Source organism: Cydia pomonella, chromosome 19, assembly GCF_033807575.1.
Source record: "Cydia pomonella isolate Wapato2018A chromosome 19, ilCydPomo1, whole genome shotgun sequence".
In the NCBI taxonomy this organism is placed as follows: domain Eukaryota; kingdom Metazoa; phylum Arthropoda; class Insecta; order Lepidoptera; family Tortricidae; genus Cydia; species Cydia pomonella.
In genome coordinates this window covers 18,813,529-18,831,849 of record NC_084721.1, presented here as the reverse complement: position 1 = coordinate 18,831,849, position 18,321 = coordinate 18,813,529, and the positions used below count along the sequence as shown (strand labels likewise).

General features: G+C 36.2%; 1 protein-coding gene across 1 annotated transcript in view; it reads left to right on the top strand.

Moving 5' to 3' along the window:
- LOC133528591 (nephrin-like) overlaps positions 1 to 18,321 on the top strand; it is a 268,556-nt gene that overhangs the window by 207,487 nt on the left and 42,748 nt on the right. Inside the window, exons 7-9 of the mRNA XM_061866029.1 lie at positions 8,748 to 8,889; positions 13,058 to 13,188; positions 14,136 to 14,295. Of these exons, the coding sequence (XP_061722013.1) occupies positions 8,748 to 8,889; positions 13,058 to 13,188; positions 14,136 to 14,295 (433 nt within the window). The remainder of the gene's footprint in view (positions 1 to 8,747; positions 8,890 to 13,057; positions 13,189 to 14,135; positions 14,296 to 18,321) is intronic.

Sequence of the window (18,321 nt, the reverse complement as noted above, 5' to 3'; positions counted from 1 at the left end):
TGAAAATACGAGTAATATAAAAGATAATCGCGGTCCTCATCCCGATTGATTTAAGTGTAGTGTGATGAATATTTTAATATCAAGTAAGTATATAAAATACAACCACATGAGAGGAGGCCTGTGCCCAGCAGTGGGAGGTATATCGGTTGAATTATAGTTCCAGACCACTTCGTATGTAAAAAAAAAACACTCCGTTACATTTTTGTCACAGAGAACATCCCCTCCCTCCAGCAAGTAGTGTTTGATGCAGCATCTACGGGTAAAGTTCTCTGACCGCAGCCTTCCGTTCGTATATTTATTTACGTTTAGACTTGTGGATTTTAAATCTTCTCATTTTATACTTCTCAATCCGCAATTTAAAATCGAAAATGTCATCTTGCGAATCCGGATATTTATGTCATTCTGAATTTAAAATAGTTACTAAACAGAAATGTAAACAGATAATAGCTTTTTCACCACACCAGCTCGTAAAAGCTTTATTGATTATTAAAAACTGATGAGAAAGTTGCATTTTATCCACATGTGTGGCAAAGTAATTTAATCCAAATTTTGAGTTGTTTTCTTATGTTGGCTGGTAGATTTGATTTTATTTGTATATAAATAATAAAATTTTGCAAATCAATAATATACTTTAAAAAAAGCGAATGCTTTTAACTTCTGGTTTTCGTCAGTAGTTTTACGTCTCCAAATGCCCTTATCTGAAAGAAAATGCGCGTTTTACTAAAACATACCCAATCGAATAAATACAATCCAATGCCTATATACATGAAGAAATTCATAGATTTTAGCAAAAAAACATCTCATCTTCATGTTAAAATTACAGCCTAGATAAAGATAGGCACAGATTTCATAAGATTTCGAACCATTTGTGCCAAAATGCCTTACAGCATTTCGGAAAAGTGCTCATATTCTTTAAAGTGTTGAATCAATTTTAGGAAACATAGCTATGAACCACTATATATTTAATAAGTAAATTCGCTTTCACAAAAAAAAATCCGCATCGAAATTGGTCCGTCCGTCTTCTTTTTGCGTCGGGTGTTAAAAAATAACGCACGATGTTTAGATTTTTTATGTAGACGTATAGATACGTTTTTAAATATGCAGGTTTAATAAAAGTACACAACCATATTTCCAAATAATCATTTATACCTAAAATGTTATGATTAATTGACATCATTTTATTTACATATGGATTCCATAATTAATAAATTGCAGCTGCAATAAATGTTGTTCTGTGTTTGCGAAACTATGTTCATGTTTAATCTCCTATTTCAATATTTTACAGTTATACAAAGTATATTTTTTGTAGCCTCTAACCTAAAATAATCTGTTTTAGTGAATCATAAAAATATAATAATATTACAACTTACAAAAGTATCTTTCACGCCAACACATTTACAACTGCTTTCATTTTCCTTATATAATATTCAAACATATTTGCTTATTTTTATAAGACCACTTTAGGGATGATCCCCCGGGTTTCACAAATACATAATAAGGGGCTTCTACCTGTTACTGCCCGTGTATTTGTATTCAGAGCAGGCTCTATATTGCCATTGGTCGAGATAATCACGAGTCGAGCTCTCAAAACGACCTTGAGATCTTTAAAAACAGCGCGTATACGAAGATCATTCTTACACTGGCTTGTTCGAGCTGTCAACTTGCCAAGCGATGGCAACCTACAGGTGTGTCAGGGGTTTTAGTTATCTTAACTAAAATGCCTTATGTTAGTTAGGTTTGTCCAAACATAAGACGTTTTGGTGACGGTAGTTTGGCTATGCGAAGAATATTTTAGTGGTTTTATTTACTAAGCAACGTTACAAGTTTGTTCCTGTTTTAATCAATGAATATTAGTCACGTTGGTCACGTGGTTGGTTCTGACAATCGCTAAAATTGGGATTTTTACCGGCCCCACGTTGGGCGCCAATCAAAGATTTTTAACGAAAAGAAAAACATACGCTTGCGAAATATGAACACATAGCACTAACAGGTTTTAATCAGTCAGTGCAGGTTTTAAGTATTGCAGATTGATATTAAATAATATTTCAAACGCAGATAAACACGATTATTAATAAAATATGGCATCTGTGGAATTCAATATTTTTTATTTTATTTTATGGCACAGTTAAAGAAAAAGTACAAATGGCGAACTTAATGCCAAAAGCCATTCTCTACCAGTCAACCATTGGGTCATACAGAGACATTTGTGTATGTTGGTGCAGGAAAAAATAATAACAAATAATGAGGAAAAATTTAAACGTGAAATTTTATATCTACTTGCAGAATATAAAATTACAGGAAACTACCGCCCTGGCCAGCCATACCTTTCCTAAATAATTAACCTACATCCTCTGCAAGTCAGAACTTTGCATTAAGGGAATACCTAGGTACATGACTAACTAAACACTCGCTAGGCATCCGACTCATTAGGCCTTCATGTAGACAGAATTGAATATAAGGCAGGGTGTGCACGGCAACATGGCAGACTGTGGTAATTACACTTGGTCAAGCAAATCTAGTCAGTAGCAAAAGGCGCCAAATTTGAAACATCGCGGGTTAGCAACACTGTTTTTGAATAATTCCAAAATGCGCGTGTCATCTGTGTTTTATCTGTGGAATGTGGATAGTGAATGACAGCCATCATGTTTGTTTACATTCTGAATCGTTGCTATTTCAAGAGAAATTTCTGCTGTCACCATTCAATACCAATATATTAAATAAGCTTGTGCATGAACTTAAGCAAAGTCAAGGTAAGTACCTACAATAGACAATCACGCTTGTTGATCGTAAATATTTTTTTATACTACGTCGGTAGCAAACAAGCATACGGCCCGCCTGATGGTAAGCAGTCTCCGTAGCCTATGTACGCCTGCAACTCCAGAGGAGTTACATGCACGTTGCCGACCCTAACCCCCTCCCACCCCTCGTTGAGTCTGGCAACCTTACTCACCGGCAGGAACACAACACTATGAGTAGGGTCTAGTGTTATATGTATCATTTGAGGTTAAGATAATAACACGTTTTGGTTCGATGAACATTGCTGCTTTTCTTAGCGCAATACCAACGCAATAGTGCTTTTTGAGTTGCCCTACTACACCTTGCTGTACATTGCTACTGACATACTTTGCTTGACAGACTATATATTGCTGTAGTTGATAACTAATCTGAAGAAATTATTAAATGGCAAGGTTTTTTTCTTATTCTTTCCATCCTGTTACCCCCTACTGGGATGTAGGGCTCGAACTATTTTCTTCGACTGACTCAAGTCCTGGGCAAGGTAATAATTTAATACCTTCACTATACCCATTTAATACTATTAAATATCGGCAGGTACAAAATACCATAATATGTATACATATTAGACCGTATTGCCTATACATTAAGTTCGTGAGTACATGTTTTTGGAACTTTGTCCCTATTGGTGTTTAATACCTACGGGTATAAAAGCAGACGTATAATTAATTGACTGCACGTTTCCTTTTTATTACCCGTAGTTAATAAATAAATATATAAATATTGGACATTTTTACAATAAATTACTAAGCCCCACAGTAAGCTCGAGATTGTATGTGTTGTACTCAGATGACGACAATTAATATATAAATACTTAAATACATAGAAAACACACTCGGGAAGAAATAAGATCGGCCGTCAAAGTTAATGTCACCTAATATTTATTTATATTTTATATTGATAAAATCATTGCTTAAAGAAAAGTACAGTCGGCGAGAAACGCTTGTATCAAAAATAAAATTATTGCCAGTAAACTTATTTCGCAAAGTGTGTGTAGTCGTGTTTGCGTACATAGCTAACAGAAGCGGCTGACGCGACTATATTAACTGTTCCCAACATCACCCCAGAACCCCCAGAACTACGGGAGTTTGTTCTTCTTTCGGTTCGTTTGGGAACTAGAATTCGCGGAGTGCCGTGAAACTTTGAGTTTGTTAGAGTATTCCATTCGTTATAAACGAAAAGGATTGCATACGATATGGCTCTTTTCTTTCTGCGGTTAGTAGGTACAGTCACGTCTGAAAACATCGACATAATAGAAGTGCCAAAAATATGTATACACGACCTTGTGGCCCATATATTAGTGTAGTGTATACATATTTTGGCACTTTGACCGTATCGATATTTTCAGACGTGTCTATTAATAACTTAGAAGGCCAATTCGAACGTGCTGTAGGATCCGCATAATAATGACCTCGAAGGAATGCGGATGTCATATACAAGGTGTAAGTGATCAACACGTCATACTAAGGAAAGTGACCAACACGCCATACTAAGGAAAGTGACCAACACGTTAATACTAAGAGGATGTCATATACAAGGTGTAAGTGACTAACACGTCATACTAAGGAAAGTGGCCAACACGTCATACGAAGGAAAGTAACCAACACGTCATACTAAAGAAAGTGACCAACACATCATACTAAGGAAAGTGACCAACACGTCATACTAAGCGGATGTCAAATACAAGGTGTAACAAAAATACGGGGAGATCCGTTTAAGGACATATTCCGTATCCGAAATATTGAAGATATTTTTTTGACGCGACCCACCTGTTGCTATTTCTATCGCACGCGCTTAATCATATTGCTGTCCCGCCCATGCTAGTGGCGGTAAATGACACGGTGAGAGCGGGACAGAAGGTGAAAAACGAATGTCTATAAGGTAAGGACGCTATACTTTATAGGTATTTCTACAGCGGTATCATTGTCGTGTGTTTGTCACTTGTCATATCTTGCGACACTTTCGCACTTACGTATTTATCTGAGCTGAAGAAATCTGGTTAAATTTAAATGAATAGTTTTCGTGAAAGTGCCTGTTCCTCTCTTGAAAGTGAAACTAGTCCAGACTTCAAATTTGTGTTCCAAGCATATCTTATTGTTGCTTGGCCTAATTTACTTTATAATTAAATGTAAATAGAAAACATTAATGATAACAAACTAAATTAATTATGAATCGTACTTTTCTAACATCAACGGGTACATCAGTTAATTAAAATGTCTTCCGTATAATGAGTATTTCTGGGTGTCATTTCATTTCATTTGAATTCCTGGCCTGGCAGTCGTTCAATTTGACTTATTCGGCCCGAAATGTTCGGATCCTGATCGAATTCCTGTCAGTGACGTCGGTATAAGAAGAAACGTCACGTTAAAATATAACGAGCAGGAAATACGTTAATGGGATGAAATATCGAGATTTTAAGAGGATAGGGGAGGGGTCATGTCTCGATACAAACGTATTTGACTCTTTCCTCAATGTTTTTTAACCCTAGAGCAATATTAATACTGGTACGCCGGGTGCGCGGCAGTCCTAACAGCATCCTGCGAATGATAACGGACAGGGTTGACTGTCCCTACTTGTGACACTGCGAGGGATTGCATTCTCCCGTCAGTGTTTATTTTGTTTTAAATTTAAGTCGTGCTATAACTTGCGTGTGTGTGCGTTTGTCGACCGGGTTGCCTACGAAGCTGATGGTCCCGGGTTCAAATCCTGGTAAGGGCATGTATTCGTGTGATGAGCATGGATATTTGTTCCTGAGTCATGGGTGTTTTCTATGTATTTAAGTATTTATAAATATTTATATATTATATATATCGTTGTCCAAGTACCCTCAACACAAGCCTTATTGAGCTTACTGTGGGACTTAGTCAATTTGTGTAATAATGTCCTATTATATTTATTTATTTATAGCTACCTACTAAGCCCTTAGTTTGTAAGTGTTACTAATAAAATGTATCTTGGTTACGTATAATAAGTAGGTACAGTCCGATACAGATAATTTTGTTACAAATAAGAATTCAAAATTTCGTTTACATTGATTAAGTTTAGAAGGACGAAACATTCGTGTATAAAACCTCGATTTTTTTTATGTCTGTGAAGTTGGCGTAATATATTCAAGTCTAGCAGATCACGTTTTTATTGGAGTTCTAACAGCATGCACCATAATTATAGAGTTACTGATACTTTATAGCAATAGTTCTGGCGTTTTTATCATAAAAACCAATACTATGGATTTTTACAAAATGATACGCTAACTTCAGACACTAGCATATCATTTAGTTACAAATGGAATACGAGTAAAAGCATTCACAATTTTCATTTCATTTCAGATTTTTACGCAGGATTTTTCAAATAAGCTGCAGTTGTCCTTATCGCACTAATTAAAGCTGAGCCCCAGTTAGCGCGCCGCATATATTCACCTAAAATTTTCAAATCTGAGAAGGCGCTCTGCTCCTTTATCCTCTTAAGTAGATATGAAAATGTTGCGTAGAATTTCAAAGTCAGGGCCGACATACACGCGAGATGTTTCCAACTTTCCACGTGGAAACCCAAAATAGAATATAATAATCTCGGGTTGTTACGAGTAATATAATTTTATATAACATGTTTATAACTCCCACTTATTACTACTTAATATTCTTACGTGAGTTAATAATAACTTAAGTTAGGAAAATAATAAGAAGGGTAATTCCAAGAGACTGTAACGTCAGTTACAAATTCTTTCGTGTGTACTTACATTAATTAAGCAAATTTAAGTATCCAAGATATCTACCTGTACGGCTACGCCAGACATACAGACACGAGACACGTAGGCTTCCTATATACGTCTGTAAAAGTTTATTTACACAAAGTATCTTTGACTAAACTTTAAGCTCAGTTTATAAATATTTACAAGCACGTCTCAGAAATTTGAATGTTTGGTAAATATACCAAAGTTGAAACATTTGCATAGATATCTAATTCAAGTTTTAAGCCCAAACCAAGGTATACAAGCCAAAAACTTAAGGTCTCGCAGTTTAATTATAAAACTTTGTCTTTTTCTTCAAGGATAATGGACCCCAAAAATGTCGCGCGAGTGACTAAAAACATGTAAGTTATCGGTTGATCGATGATAACCTGGTGCTCCGGCCTGGCTCCAGCCCCGGCCCGGTCTAGCGTAAGTCATCTTTAATGTTGACGACAGGTTCCCTGCTCCTTCAACTAAACAAAATCTTCAACAAAACTAAACAAATCAATTGGTCCTCTGCCTTTTCGCCGAAAATTGTACTTGTCACTTGCCAACCAACTTTTTGCAGAAGTTTCATTTGGGCGAATTTCATTTCCCAACTTTACATAATCCAACCTAACCTAACCCAACCTAGTAAGCAATTTTCATTTCCCAACCGTGGGGTTGGGAATAGAAATGGTTGCGAAATAATTATTTGGTAAAAGTTATTCGGGCAAATGAAACGTCTGCGAAAAGTTGGTTGGCAAGTGAAATTCGGGAATACAATTTTCGGCGAAAAGGCAGTATACCAAATCAATTACGTAGGTACAGTACTGACCAATAATATATCAATTCCATATTTTTACGGTAGTTTTTTTTTATATAATGTGTAATACATGGAATTTGGTTATATTTACTAAATATAGAACAGGCATGCATAAGTACATTTTCTTACATCATATAAGTATGTAAATATCATGTCATATATTAGTGTAATCGTATAAAACATAATTAAACTATAAAACTTAAAACCTAAATCTAAAAATAAATAATACTAAACTTAAAATAAAATACTAAAAAATATCCCCCTGCGGCATGGTGCCGTAGATACTGGCAGCATTTCCTCGCTGTATTATAAATAAATATTATAGGACATTATTACACAAATTGACAAGTCCCACAGTAAGCTCAATACTAAAAAATATCCCCCTGCGGCATGGTGCCGTAGATACTGGCAGCATTTCCTCGCTGTATTATAAATAAATATTATAGGACATTATTACACACATTGACAAGTCCCACAGTAAGCTCAATAAGACTTGTGTTGAGGGTACTTAGACAACGATATATATAATATAGGGTCTCGACGCCAAAAGGTATGAAATTGTATTCGGCGCCGAGAACCCTATATTTGGTCATTTTTAAATTTTCGGCCGCTACTGCCGCCGCGCCGACCTTAGCAGATGTGCCGTGGAGATGAGGCGGGGCTAGGGTGTCTACACAAGTGGCGTCCCATACCAGCACCCGTCCCATCTTCCACGGAATTAGTGTCATTCCGTCCGGTCTCTTACCATCGTCTCTTAAAATGCCGGCGGGCTCAAGTAGAGCTGGCACGTTGACGCTGGCGAGAGACCGGCGGAGAATATCGTTGAGCGCGGCGTGTCGGGAGAAGCGGCCGGCGCTCCTTTGGCAAGAGAGCCCATGGTGTCCAAGGACGTCGACGTTAGTGCCGCAGGTATATAATGTGTAATTGATTTCCACTTCACTACTTTAGGAAGTCTAGTAGTATCTCAATTCCGTGTCATAATTCTGGACTATTTCGTCCTCAGTTTTGACATTATTATATTCAACTAAGTATCTGTAGATTTAGATCGAGGAAACTGCTTCAGTGACAGGCATCTTTTTTTTTGTTCTCTGTTTCATTTACCGTAAAACATTCTAAAACAACATAATTCAATTAAAATAACTATATTTAAAAACAAAACAAAAATCTCGAGGGGCTACATTATGGGGTTCTTAAAAAAAACAGTTTAAACAGGTTTTTAAAGGGTTGGCAACGCGTATTTAATACCTCTGGAGTTGCAGGCGAATATAAGCTATAGTGACCGCTTACCAACAAGTATTAGGACCTAGTTATGCTTATATGCCACCGACGTGGTAAAAAAAAGACTTGGAGATCCACTATCAAAGTCTATAAGCTTTTCTACTTTCGTTGACTGCAGAGTCTAATCAAAAATGTGTCTTCTTCCAGTTCTCAGAATCCAACGCTACCACCAGCATCCTCCACTTCGTGCCAGAGGCGGAGGACCACGAGGCAACGCTGGTCTGCCGAGCGGAAAACCCTCGGATAATGGACGCAGTCGTTGAAGATAGATGGACGCTCAATGTGCACTGTAAGTGATCATTATAGTTTTTTTCTTCTTGTTGACTGTAAAATTTGAATTCAAATTTCGTATAGCAAACTATAATTGCGTACTCCAATGTATGTAATCCTAACTCAAACTCGCCTAAACACGGTATTCGACTGAAAAGCTCTCTATAATATCACGATTGTATAATATACTTATTACGTCGAGTTTTAAGAATTCCAACATTCTATGATATAGGCAAAAAGCCATCAAGCCATCTTAGTAGGGCGGACAATCTTCAGATATCATACAGCAGTTGAAGACAAGTGGATGCTTAGTTAATGTACACTTATACCGTGTGTTTCCTGTAACACGAGCAAATAATTAAACCATATATTGTACTCCTAAAACGATATAACTTTTGACTAACAACTTTTAAAAATTATCAAATCTTTTCATTTTAACTTTTTCATACAAATTTAATATTATTTTCAATGTACCTTGACATCAATGTGTTTGAAGTAGCTTTTATTATTAAACATAACAAAATTCGCAATACATTGCGTCTTAGAATTAACTTCAATGTTTAATAAAAATCAAAACATAAGTTATTTTTCAAAGTTGTTGAACAAATGGTGGTCAGTTTGAGGAGTACAGCCTACAATTTAAATTATTGCTGCTGTTATAGGAAACACCCGGTATGATAGGAACTACAGCCTGCACAACCACCAGACTACAAGGTCGCTTGTCTGTGGTCGCTTGAAAGTTTAATGTTCCCTGTAATTGAGCAGAACAAGCTGTACACCACAATAGATATCCCAATATAATACCAAAAACGGAATTCGCAGAGTTTTGAGGTACAAGTGGAGGCTCGTAGTCACAGACTACGCAGATACCGCTTTATAAAGCGTTTACAATGGGTGCGTCATGAAACGTATACGCACTTTTGGTATAATTTTACTTTACAAACGTTCATAACGTATAATAACGTTAAATATAATGTACGAATTGTCTATTTTCAAAAAGTATAAGCTCATGATGATATTACATACATAAAATATATCATTGTTTCGCCTAACGAGCATAAGAAATAATTCCGTTTGAAATAATCTACATTTAGTGTACATATCAAAATGTCGAATAACATTTTAAATAATATTTCAATATTAAGCAGCAGAGCGTGTAGATATTGTCACGGAAGAGAATTGTTTGACAGAGTATAGATAGGTGCGACGACGAGCGAAGCGAGGAGGAGCATGTTAGGTGAACTGCGAGCTAATTGAACTGACTTATTTTTAGATTATTATTGGTAATGTTTGTTATATATTTTAAAGTTATATTAATTAGTATACTTAAAGGTTGTTATTGATTATGAAATTATATTTTGCGTAGTTATTCGTTATAATCGTTATTCTCAGTGAATGTTATATTTTTAAATATTATACTATTAATAAGATTACTAAAAACTATAGTTCCCTTGAAAATAAAACTTCAATATAAAAATATTTATCACAAATTGTTTAAGTACTGTAGAATATTAGTGTATATGACAAAGTAAAACTTGGTGTAATATTAGAATATAAACACTTGCTGGGGCAGCTGGACAGGTATCGGAGACCATCCCACCTCCCGACCTTAACCAATGAACCATACTTTAAAATAACTAAAAGTAACAATGAATATGGGAAAAGGCTGGCCAACATACCTGTCTAATATCCTGAACAGCTTACCCAAACAAGTAGTAGAAACTTTAGAAAAACATCCTGATAAAACAAAGAGTACACTTAAGAAAGCACTGATTAAAATGAATTAATTTTGTTACAAATAGTAAGCACTAAGTGCCAACAGGACTAATTATATACTTAGTTAAGGCTAAGCTTAGTTAAGATAATCTCCAAATATAGAGATTGTAACTGAGTTTAGACTGTACCTCAACAAAAAAACAAACGCTGAAATAAACAGATTATTATTATTATTTTTTATTTTTTATTAGAGTTTATAATATTATGTTCTATGGAATATATCATAAGTACGTATACATTTCATTACTTACCCGTTTAGAATTAGCATAAAGTCACCACACATCAGGTGTAATTTTACTTGCAAAATGATACGGTTTGAGCATACACCATTGATATTAATTTAGTTACCCCCTCAAGTTGGATATATGGTCAAATTTGCGTAGTCCAAATATAAATCTAATACAAAAATTTTGCAAGCGCTCAAGTTTATTGAGCTGGTCGTCAGTAAGATCCAGATAACTGATGTCAGCATAGTCTAATATAGGCATAAGAAGGGATTGTGAAAGCGCAATTTTAAAGTATATTATTTTCTGTGTATTTTTTTACTGTATAGTGCACAATAAAGAATATTTTACTTTCTTACTTATTTTGCACTGACAAAGTCACGCGAAAAAATATATGTTCAAAACCAGTTTTCAGAATAATTAAAATAAATGAAATTGAAAATTGGTCAGTTCCATAGTCGAACTAAGTGGAATTTTACATTTCCTACCAAGTGGAATTTAGGAATTCCTCGCGGTCATGGTAGAACTAAGTGGAATGTAAAATTATTTTTAGTCGAACCGTGACGAATTAAAATACTCGGACAAAACTCTCGGACCATGCGGAAAATAAGGGGTTAATTAAGGACAACTTAACAAGAAATTCCCGAGTAAAAGGTAATAAATAAAATATGATCAGCTTGTCTTGCGCACTCAACAATCAATTATCTCACAAATTACGACCCTAAAAATAACCAGGAAAAACAGGAAAATCGATAAGCGTTTAAGCCAATCAGAATTCCATCGCTTCCGGAATAATAATAAAACTTTGAGGAAAATAAATTATAATATTTATTGAGGATTCTTCAGAATAAATTGGTTGTCTGATTTACGCTGTTGTCCAGAGATGCTGTTTGATTTTAGTACCTAGTTTGATTATGAGTTGGCGATTATAAAGTGTATATTTTTAGACGTAGGTTTTAGTGCAATAAAACAGTTCTGAAATATTTTTTTAATTTAGTCAGGGCATAATTTTTTTTTTGAGCATCGTCGCGTCATTAAATGCGACGTTTTGAGTTAAAACAAAGTAGTGATACATTGCCCTTAAATTTCATCATTGGCCAAACATTGACCTTAAAGATCATTTAGATATTGAAAGAGAACGCAGGGCGCTGGCGGTGAGGAGTAATATGTTGGCCCGCAGGTTTGCTCGTTGCTCGAATCAAGTCAAAATCACGCTATTCAAAGCGTTCTGTCAGAGCTTCTATACGAGCAGCCTGTGGTTCAACTGCACTCAGAAGTCGCTCAGTGCCCTGAGAGTTCAATATAATAACGGCTTTCGGGCGTTGTTGAAGCTGCCCCGCTTCTGTAGTGCTTCAAAAATGTTTGCGGAGGCGCGCACAGACGGTTTTCACGCCATCATACGCAAAAGAACTGCCTCGCTAGTGAATAGGATGCGGAGCAGCTCTAACGGCATCCTGAAAATGTTTGTAGGAAAGCCTGATTCTCCCATGCACAAACATATTAATAAATTAATGATCATGGGTAGTTTAATTGCGTGAATTTTAATTTTGAATTTTAATTTAATGCAGTTATTTTATTGTGAATTTTAAGTTAATTTATTTATAATATTTGAATTTCAATTTAATTAATTTATTTATTTTTAAATTTTAACAATATATTTTAAGTCACTATGTACCTAACCCCAATGGATCCTAGTTATCTAAATAAAGAAATTTTATTATAATTTATTTATTGCTTGCTGTATTATTTCATATACAGCAAGCAATGTATAACCTATGAAAGTGTGTTCATTAAAGCCTAAACTGTCACTCCAAAATTCGAAATTTATTTTAGTTTTGAAAATTATTGTATTATGATGAGGGAACGTATGAGAGAAAAAGAGGGAGAGGTAGACCTAGAAATAAATGGATAAATAACATTAAAGACTGGACGCATACAAAAGACGCAGCCACCCTCAAGAGATTGGCAAAGACCAGAGAACTGAATGCCATGCTGACCGCCGACGCCCATTAGACTGGGCATGGCACCAGAAGAAGAAGATGATGAGGGTGTTGATGAATTATAACTAGGTACAATAAATGAGATTGTGATATAGTTGTCATATATATATAAAACTGTAAGCAAAGTAGGCACATTATACGGTACTATTTTGCAACGCCAGATTTCCAGTTTATACTTTATCTGCAGATGTTCCCGTAGTGACGCTGAGGATGGGTTCCAGCTTGAACCCGGGCCATATTAAAGAAGGGGACGACGTGTATTTCGAGTGCAGCGTCAAGGCCAACCCGAAGAGCTATCGACTGACTTGGTATAAAGGGGTAAGTGATTCTGATTTGGTAATAGAGTCAGACCAAGATAAGTTGGCAGCGATTTTGACAGCCTAGACAGTGCAAGGGTTAAACGTGACACTTCTATGAAACTATCATGTTTACTTAACACTTGCATAAGCTGGGCTATCAAAATTGCTGCCAACTAAGCTTAGTCTGACCAGAGCCCTTAGATGAAAAACAAATGTTGACCTAATTTCAAACATATGCGCCAACATCAACACAACCTGATGAAGAAATATATCATGCGAAGAACATAGGGCCACATACAACCTGGTTCTTGATGATTTTAACGCCAATATAGGCAAAAGTAATGAACTAGATGACACAACTGTCATTGGGCCCCATGATCACGGAGACCGAAATACACGTGGCTCATGGCTGTTTCGGGTTGCTTTTGGTGAAAGTTTCCAAATCAAACATAGTTTCGTTTTTTAAAACCCTACTGCAGAGAGACGTTGACTGCCCCGGATTTTTGAGGAGACTGGAAAAGTGCGGGAGGCCTTTGCCCAGTAGTGGGACTATGGGTTCCCAATAAATAAATAATAAAAATATTATAATATCCTTTCTGCACTAGCTGGGAAGGAGTGGAGGACGAGGAGGAGAGTATACCAATTTTTTTTATACTTCGTCGGTGGCAAACAAGCATACGGCCCGCTTGATGGTAGGCAGTCTCCGTAGCCTATGTGCGCCTGCAACTCCAGAAGAGTTACACGCGCGTTGTCGACCCTAATAACACTCCGCACCCTCGTCGCTCTGGCATCCTTACTCACCGGCAGGAACACAACACTATGAGTAGGGATTAGTGTTATTTGGCCTATCCAAGAAAACGATGATGAAACAAATCAATAATTTAATAAATAACTTATGTGATGGGAAATAAAATGGCTTTATTATCATTATACTATTCTTTATAATGGCTTTTTATCATTTCGCAGGACAAAGAGATCTCCCACAACGCGAGCTCCGGCATCATCCTCAGCGACCAAAGTCTGGTGCTACAGAGCGTGAACAGGACAGCTGCTGGTGACTATAGCTGTCTCGCTTCTAACACTGAAGGCAGTGCTACTAGCAATCCAGTGTCACTTCAAGTCAGATGTGAGTATCTTTTAATATTAAATTTCATAATTTGATGCATTTTTTAAACTAGCAATTTTTGTATGTATGTTTGGGTTAAATCTTGGAATCTCAATTAGACCCACTTCTCGTTATTCGATTAAACTAAAACTTGACAAACATAATATGTAAGTTGGGTGACAGTGATAATGCCACATTATGTTACCATCGAGCTGATCTGATGATGGAGACAGGAGGTGGCCACGAAAACTCTCTGTTGAAACAACGCAACCTAATTGTGTTTGTGGTTAATCAATTTATCTCGATGTTTATTAGTTGCCTGTTGAAAGAAAAGTAGAGTTAACGATAAAAGCTGGTGTCAAAAATGTTTATTTATTGTATAAAACTTCTTTTATTTAGTAAAACATTACGCAAAATGAACGGTAATACAAGACAGAATTTATAACAAAAAACAATATAAAATATTCGAATTCTTAAAATACTCATTGTATTTCCCATCTGGGTTGGCTTTAAAAAGAGCGGCCAACTCATCGATTTACTTTGGAATAAATAAGGAACAGCATTTGGAATATTAAAATCTGATCCCAATTCTGATATTATTTTGATATTAAATCGCGATACATCCAACTCGCACTAATATTTAAGTAGGGTTAAGGAATTTAATTTCCGTACCAGTTCGTGCCTTGTCAATTTGTCACAGTGACAATTATGTAACAAGGTGCGAAATGGTGCTGAAATTATTTTTTTGACTATTCGTCTGTCAATTTGACAGCTAAAGTAGATGTCTTTAGGGCTCTGTACATAATGGGGTATGTTATATTGGAGAGCGTGTGATAAAGGTTTACGACGCGACGCATCATTGCGATTCGTCAGCGTGATTCCGTACCGTTAACGTTTTCAAGCAGCGGTTGAACTGATTGTTAAAAGTTGAAGTTGATTCAGTTACGACAGAGCATAATATACAACCGCCGTATAGCGCCATTGAATTCAGCTGTCTGACTAGTTAGCACGCGTTTTTCTTCGTTTTTACGCTTTCTTTTCAAACTGTTTGTTATAAACATGGTTACAAAAGGAGTAGCAAAGCAAGCTATGTCAATAAGTTCAAAAAGTTTAACTGCGAATTTCGCTGCAGATACTAAAAATACTGAGTTGAATTTGCAATTCGAACGTATATTTTGCTATCTAAATGATAAAGAAAGTTTATTACGGCTACTTTCATTCACCACTAACATACGGTATCTACCTATGGGGCGACGCTGCGAAATAACTGAGGCCATTCAAACTCCAAAAAACGAGCGATTAGGTGTATATCTGGGGTCCCATGGGACCATCCAGCAAGGGAACTGTTTTAACAAACAGGAATTCTCACCCTACCGAGTTTATACTCGTACTTCTACATCTTAAAAAGAACTTTCTCTTTAAGATGTAACGTAACGCAATTTCCGGTATGTGGTAACGTAGAAGGTCCAAGTTGAAGAAGGCAAAACGAACTTTATCCCCCTAAAAGACTTGCCAAGTCTAGAAAGTTTATGTACACATACAGTAGGATCAGTGGCGTAGCGTGCCTTGGCGGGGCCCCGTATAAAAATTTGTTCGGGGGCCCTTAGGAAGGGTAAAGATTTCTCACAAAAACGCACGTTGGGGGCCCCCGTGGCCCAGGGGCCCCGTATAATTGATACGGCAGATACGGCGGTATTAGCTACGCCCCTGAGTAGGATATAAAGTATGTAACAAAAGACCGCTGGAGTTAAAACAAACCGCGAGCGACGAATGTTTCAATAACAAACTTAAATCTAAACTCCTAATTAGTTAAATTAAGTTTCATTTCTCCACTACCTAAAGGTTGTCTGGAAGAGATCGCTCTGTAGCGATAAGGCCGCCTGTTGTTTACCTCTATCTTCATGTATTATATGTGTTTCCATGTACATTTTTTCAGAGGTTGTGCAATAAAGAGGATTTATATTGTATTGTGTCTGACGCGTACTATTCCATCAAAGCCTTTTACGAGACCTAACACTATACTGAGTAAAACTTGCCTTGCTTCTCAAACCATGCAACAATAAATTATAACACTTAGCTATAAGTATAATGTACTTGACGTGTAAAATTTTATTTTATCAATAAAGTATTAAATCTAATTGAATTGAATTCAATGATGTCATTATAGTTAAAGATAAGAAAATATAGTTATTGTCATAAATATACATATAATATCCTCTTAAATATCTAATAACAACCGTTACTATATTATTTTATACTACGCCTGATGGTATGCAGTCTTCGTAGCCCATGGACGCCTGCAACCCCAGAGGAGGTACATGCGCGTTACCGACCCTAATAACACTCCGCACCCTCGATGAGCCAGAGCAACTTTACTCACCGGCAGGAACACAACACTATGAGTAGGGTCTAGTGACTCTAGTGTTACGAGTATTTGGCTGCGGGTAAATAGTGGTAGTTATATAGAGGAGTCTATTTTCAAAAGGGCTTATGTTTGTATGTGTTTCATAGAAAAATAAGCTCTTTTGAAAAGACACTCCTCATTATACTGGTACGGCTATAATGTGTGGCGCGGCAGAGTAACTTTCGACATTTTTTTCTTAAAAAAAGATATTTTCACTGCACAAAAAGTATACAGTAGTTGTTTCCAGGAGTTGGTGCATAACTAGGTTGACAACAGAGTTTCCAGGAGTCCTCGCACTAGGCGTGTATCACGGGAGACCAGATGTACATTTAAATGTCATGCAATTCAACGAAAAAATAAAATATATTTTTAATACAGTTACCATTTACTGAGGATGGGTGAGGATCGAGGTGTTAAGAGAGCTTATTTGGGACGACCGACTGGTCGCCGTCCAGTGGGTCGGCCCTGATACCGCTGGAGCGGCAGTGTACAGGCGGATCTGTGCCAACTCAAAGCCGATAACTGGCAGGAAGTGGCACAGGATCGGGACAGGTGGCGTTCTCTCGTTTTGGAGGCCAAGACCCTTTTTAGATCACTGCGCCACAATAGTTAGTTTAGTTAGTTTAATACAGTTGCTCAAAAAGTGCTACTTTACGTAGCTGTTTCGCGTGCGGAAAGTTGTATTTCGCGAACTAGTGCTTTTTACTTTTCCACTTGTTCCAATTCATGACTACTTATGCATGATGAGTGTTAATGTTAGTTTCCTTTATAGTCGCAATCAACATAAAAACCTACTGTTAATGTAAAAATAATAAATATAAGCATATTTCATATTTTATTACTTACTTACCTCTTCATTATTATAACACGTTTATTAATTAATATTTAATATTGAAAAACCGTTCTTAATAAGTTGTCTGAATGGAACGGAATAGCTGCCGAAACGCCTGTCAAAGCAGAGGCGTTTTTTCTTACTGCAAGAATGTTTTAAGTTTCCAAAGGCAACATTCGATATCGTTTTCATACAATATAAATATATGATACACAAATATCCGTAAATAACGATACTTAGGTAATAATAGTATAATATTTCATATTTACAATTGTTTTTGTCTTATAGAACATGCATAAAAAAGTACTTGTTGTTTTTCTTATTTTTTCGCAACTATATTAAAAAACGTCGTTCGCTGTACGTGCTGAAATGTCATTCTTCACTCGTCCTGAGTCACGTAATGACATACTTTCCGCACTAGCATCGAAATGTACTATTTAGAAAATGTACTATAGTTAGAGTCAGATTTATTGTTTAAAACACAGAATGTATTTTACTGTGTATTCCTATAAACAACCAGTTCTAGTCTCATTCCAATCAAGAAAACGTAATTTTTATTTTGAATCAGCAGAATCAGAGTAATGTTATTCAAATCGAGACGTTTTCCTTTGATTTTATTCTGTTCCTCTGCCTTAATTTGAATGTCCAGTTTTTATGCGAAATTAAAAAATATTTAGGCAATCATTGGTACAATTCCGTTTTTCAACTGAATTTATCGTATCTTGTGCTTTCATTCATAATAACATAGTTATTTACGATACAAGTTCGAAAAATGGGAAATTCGTAACGAGTGGCCATAAATTAAAACACG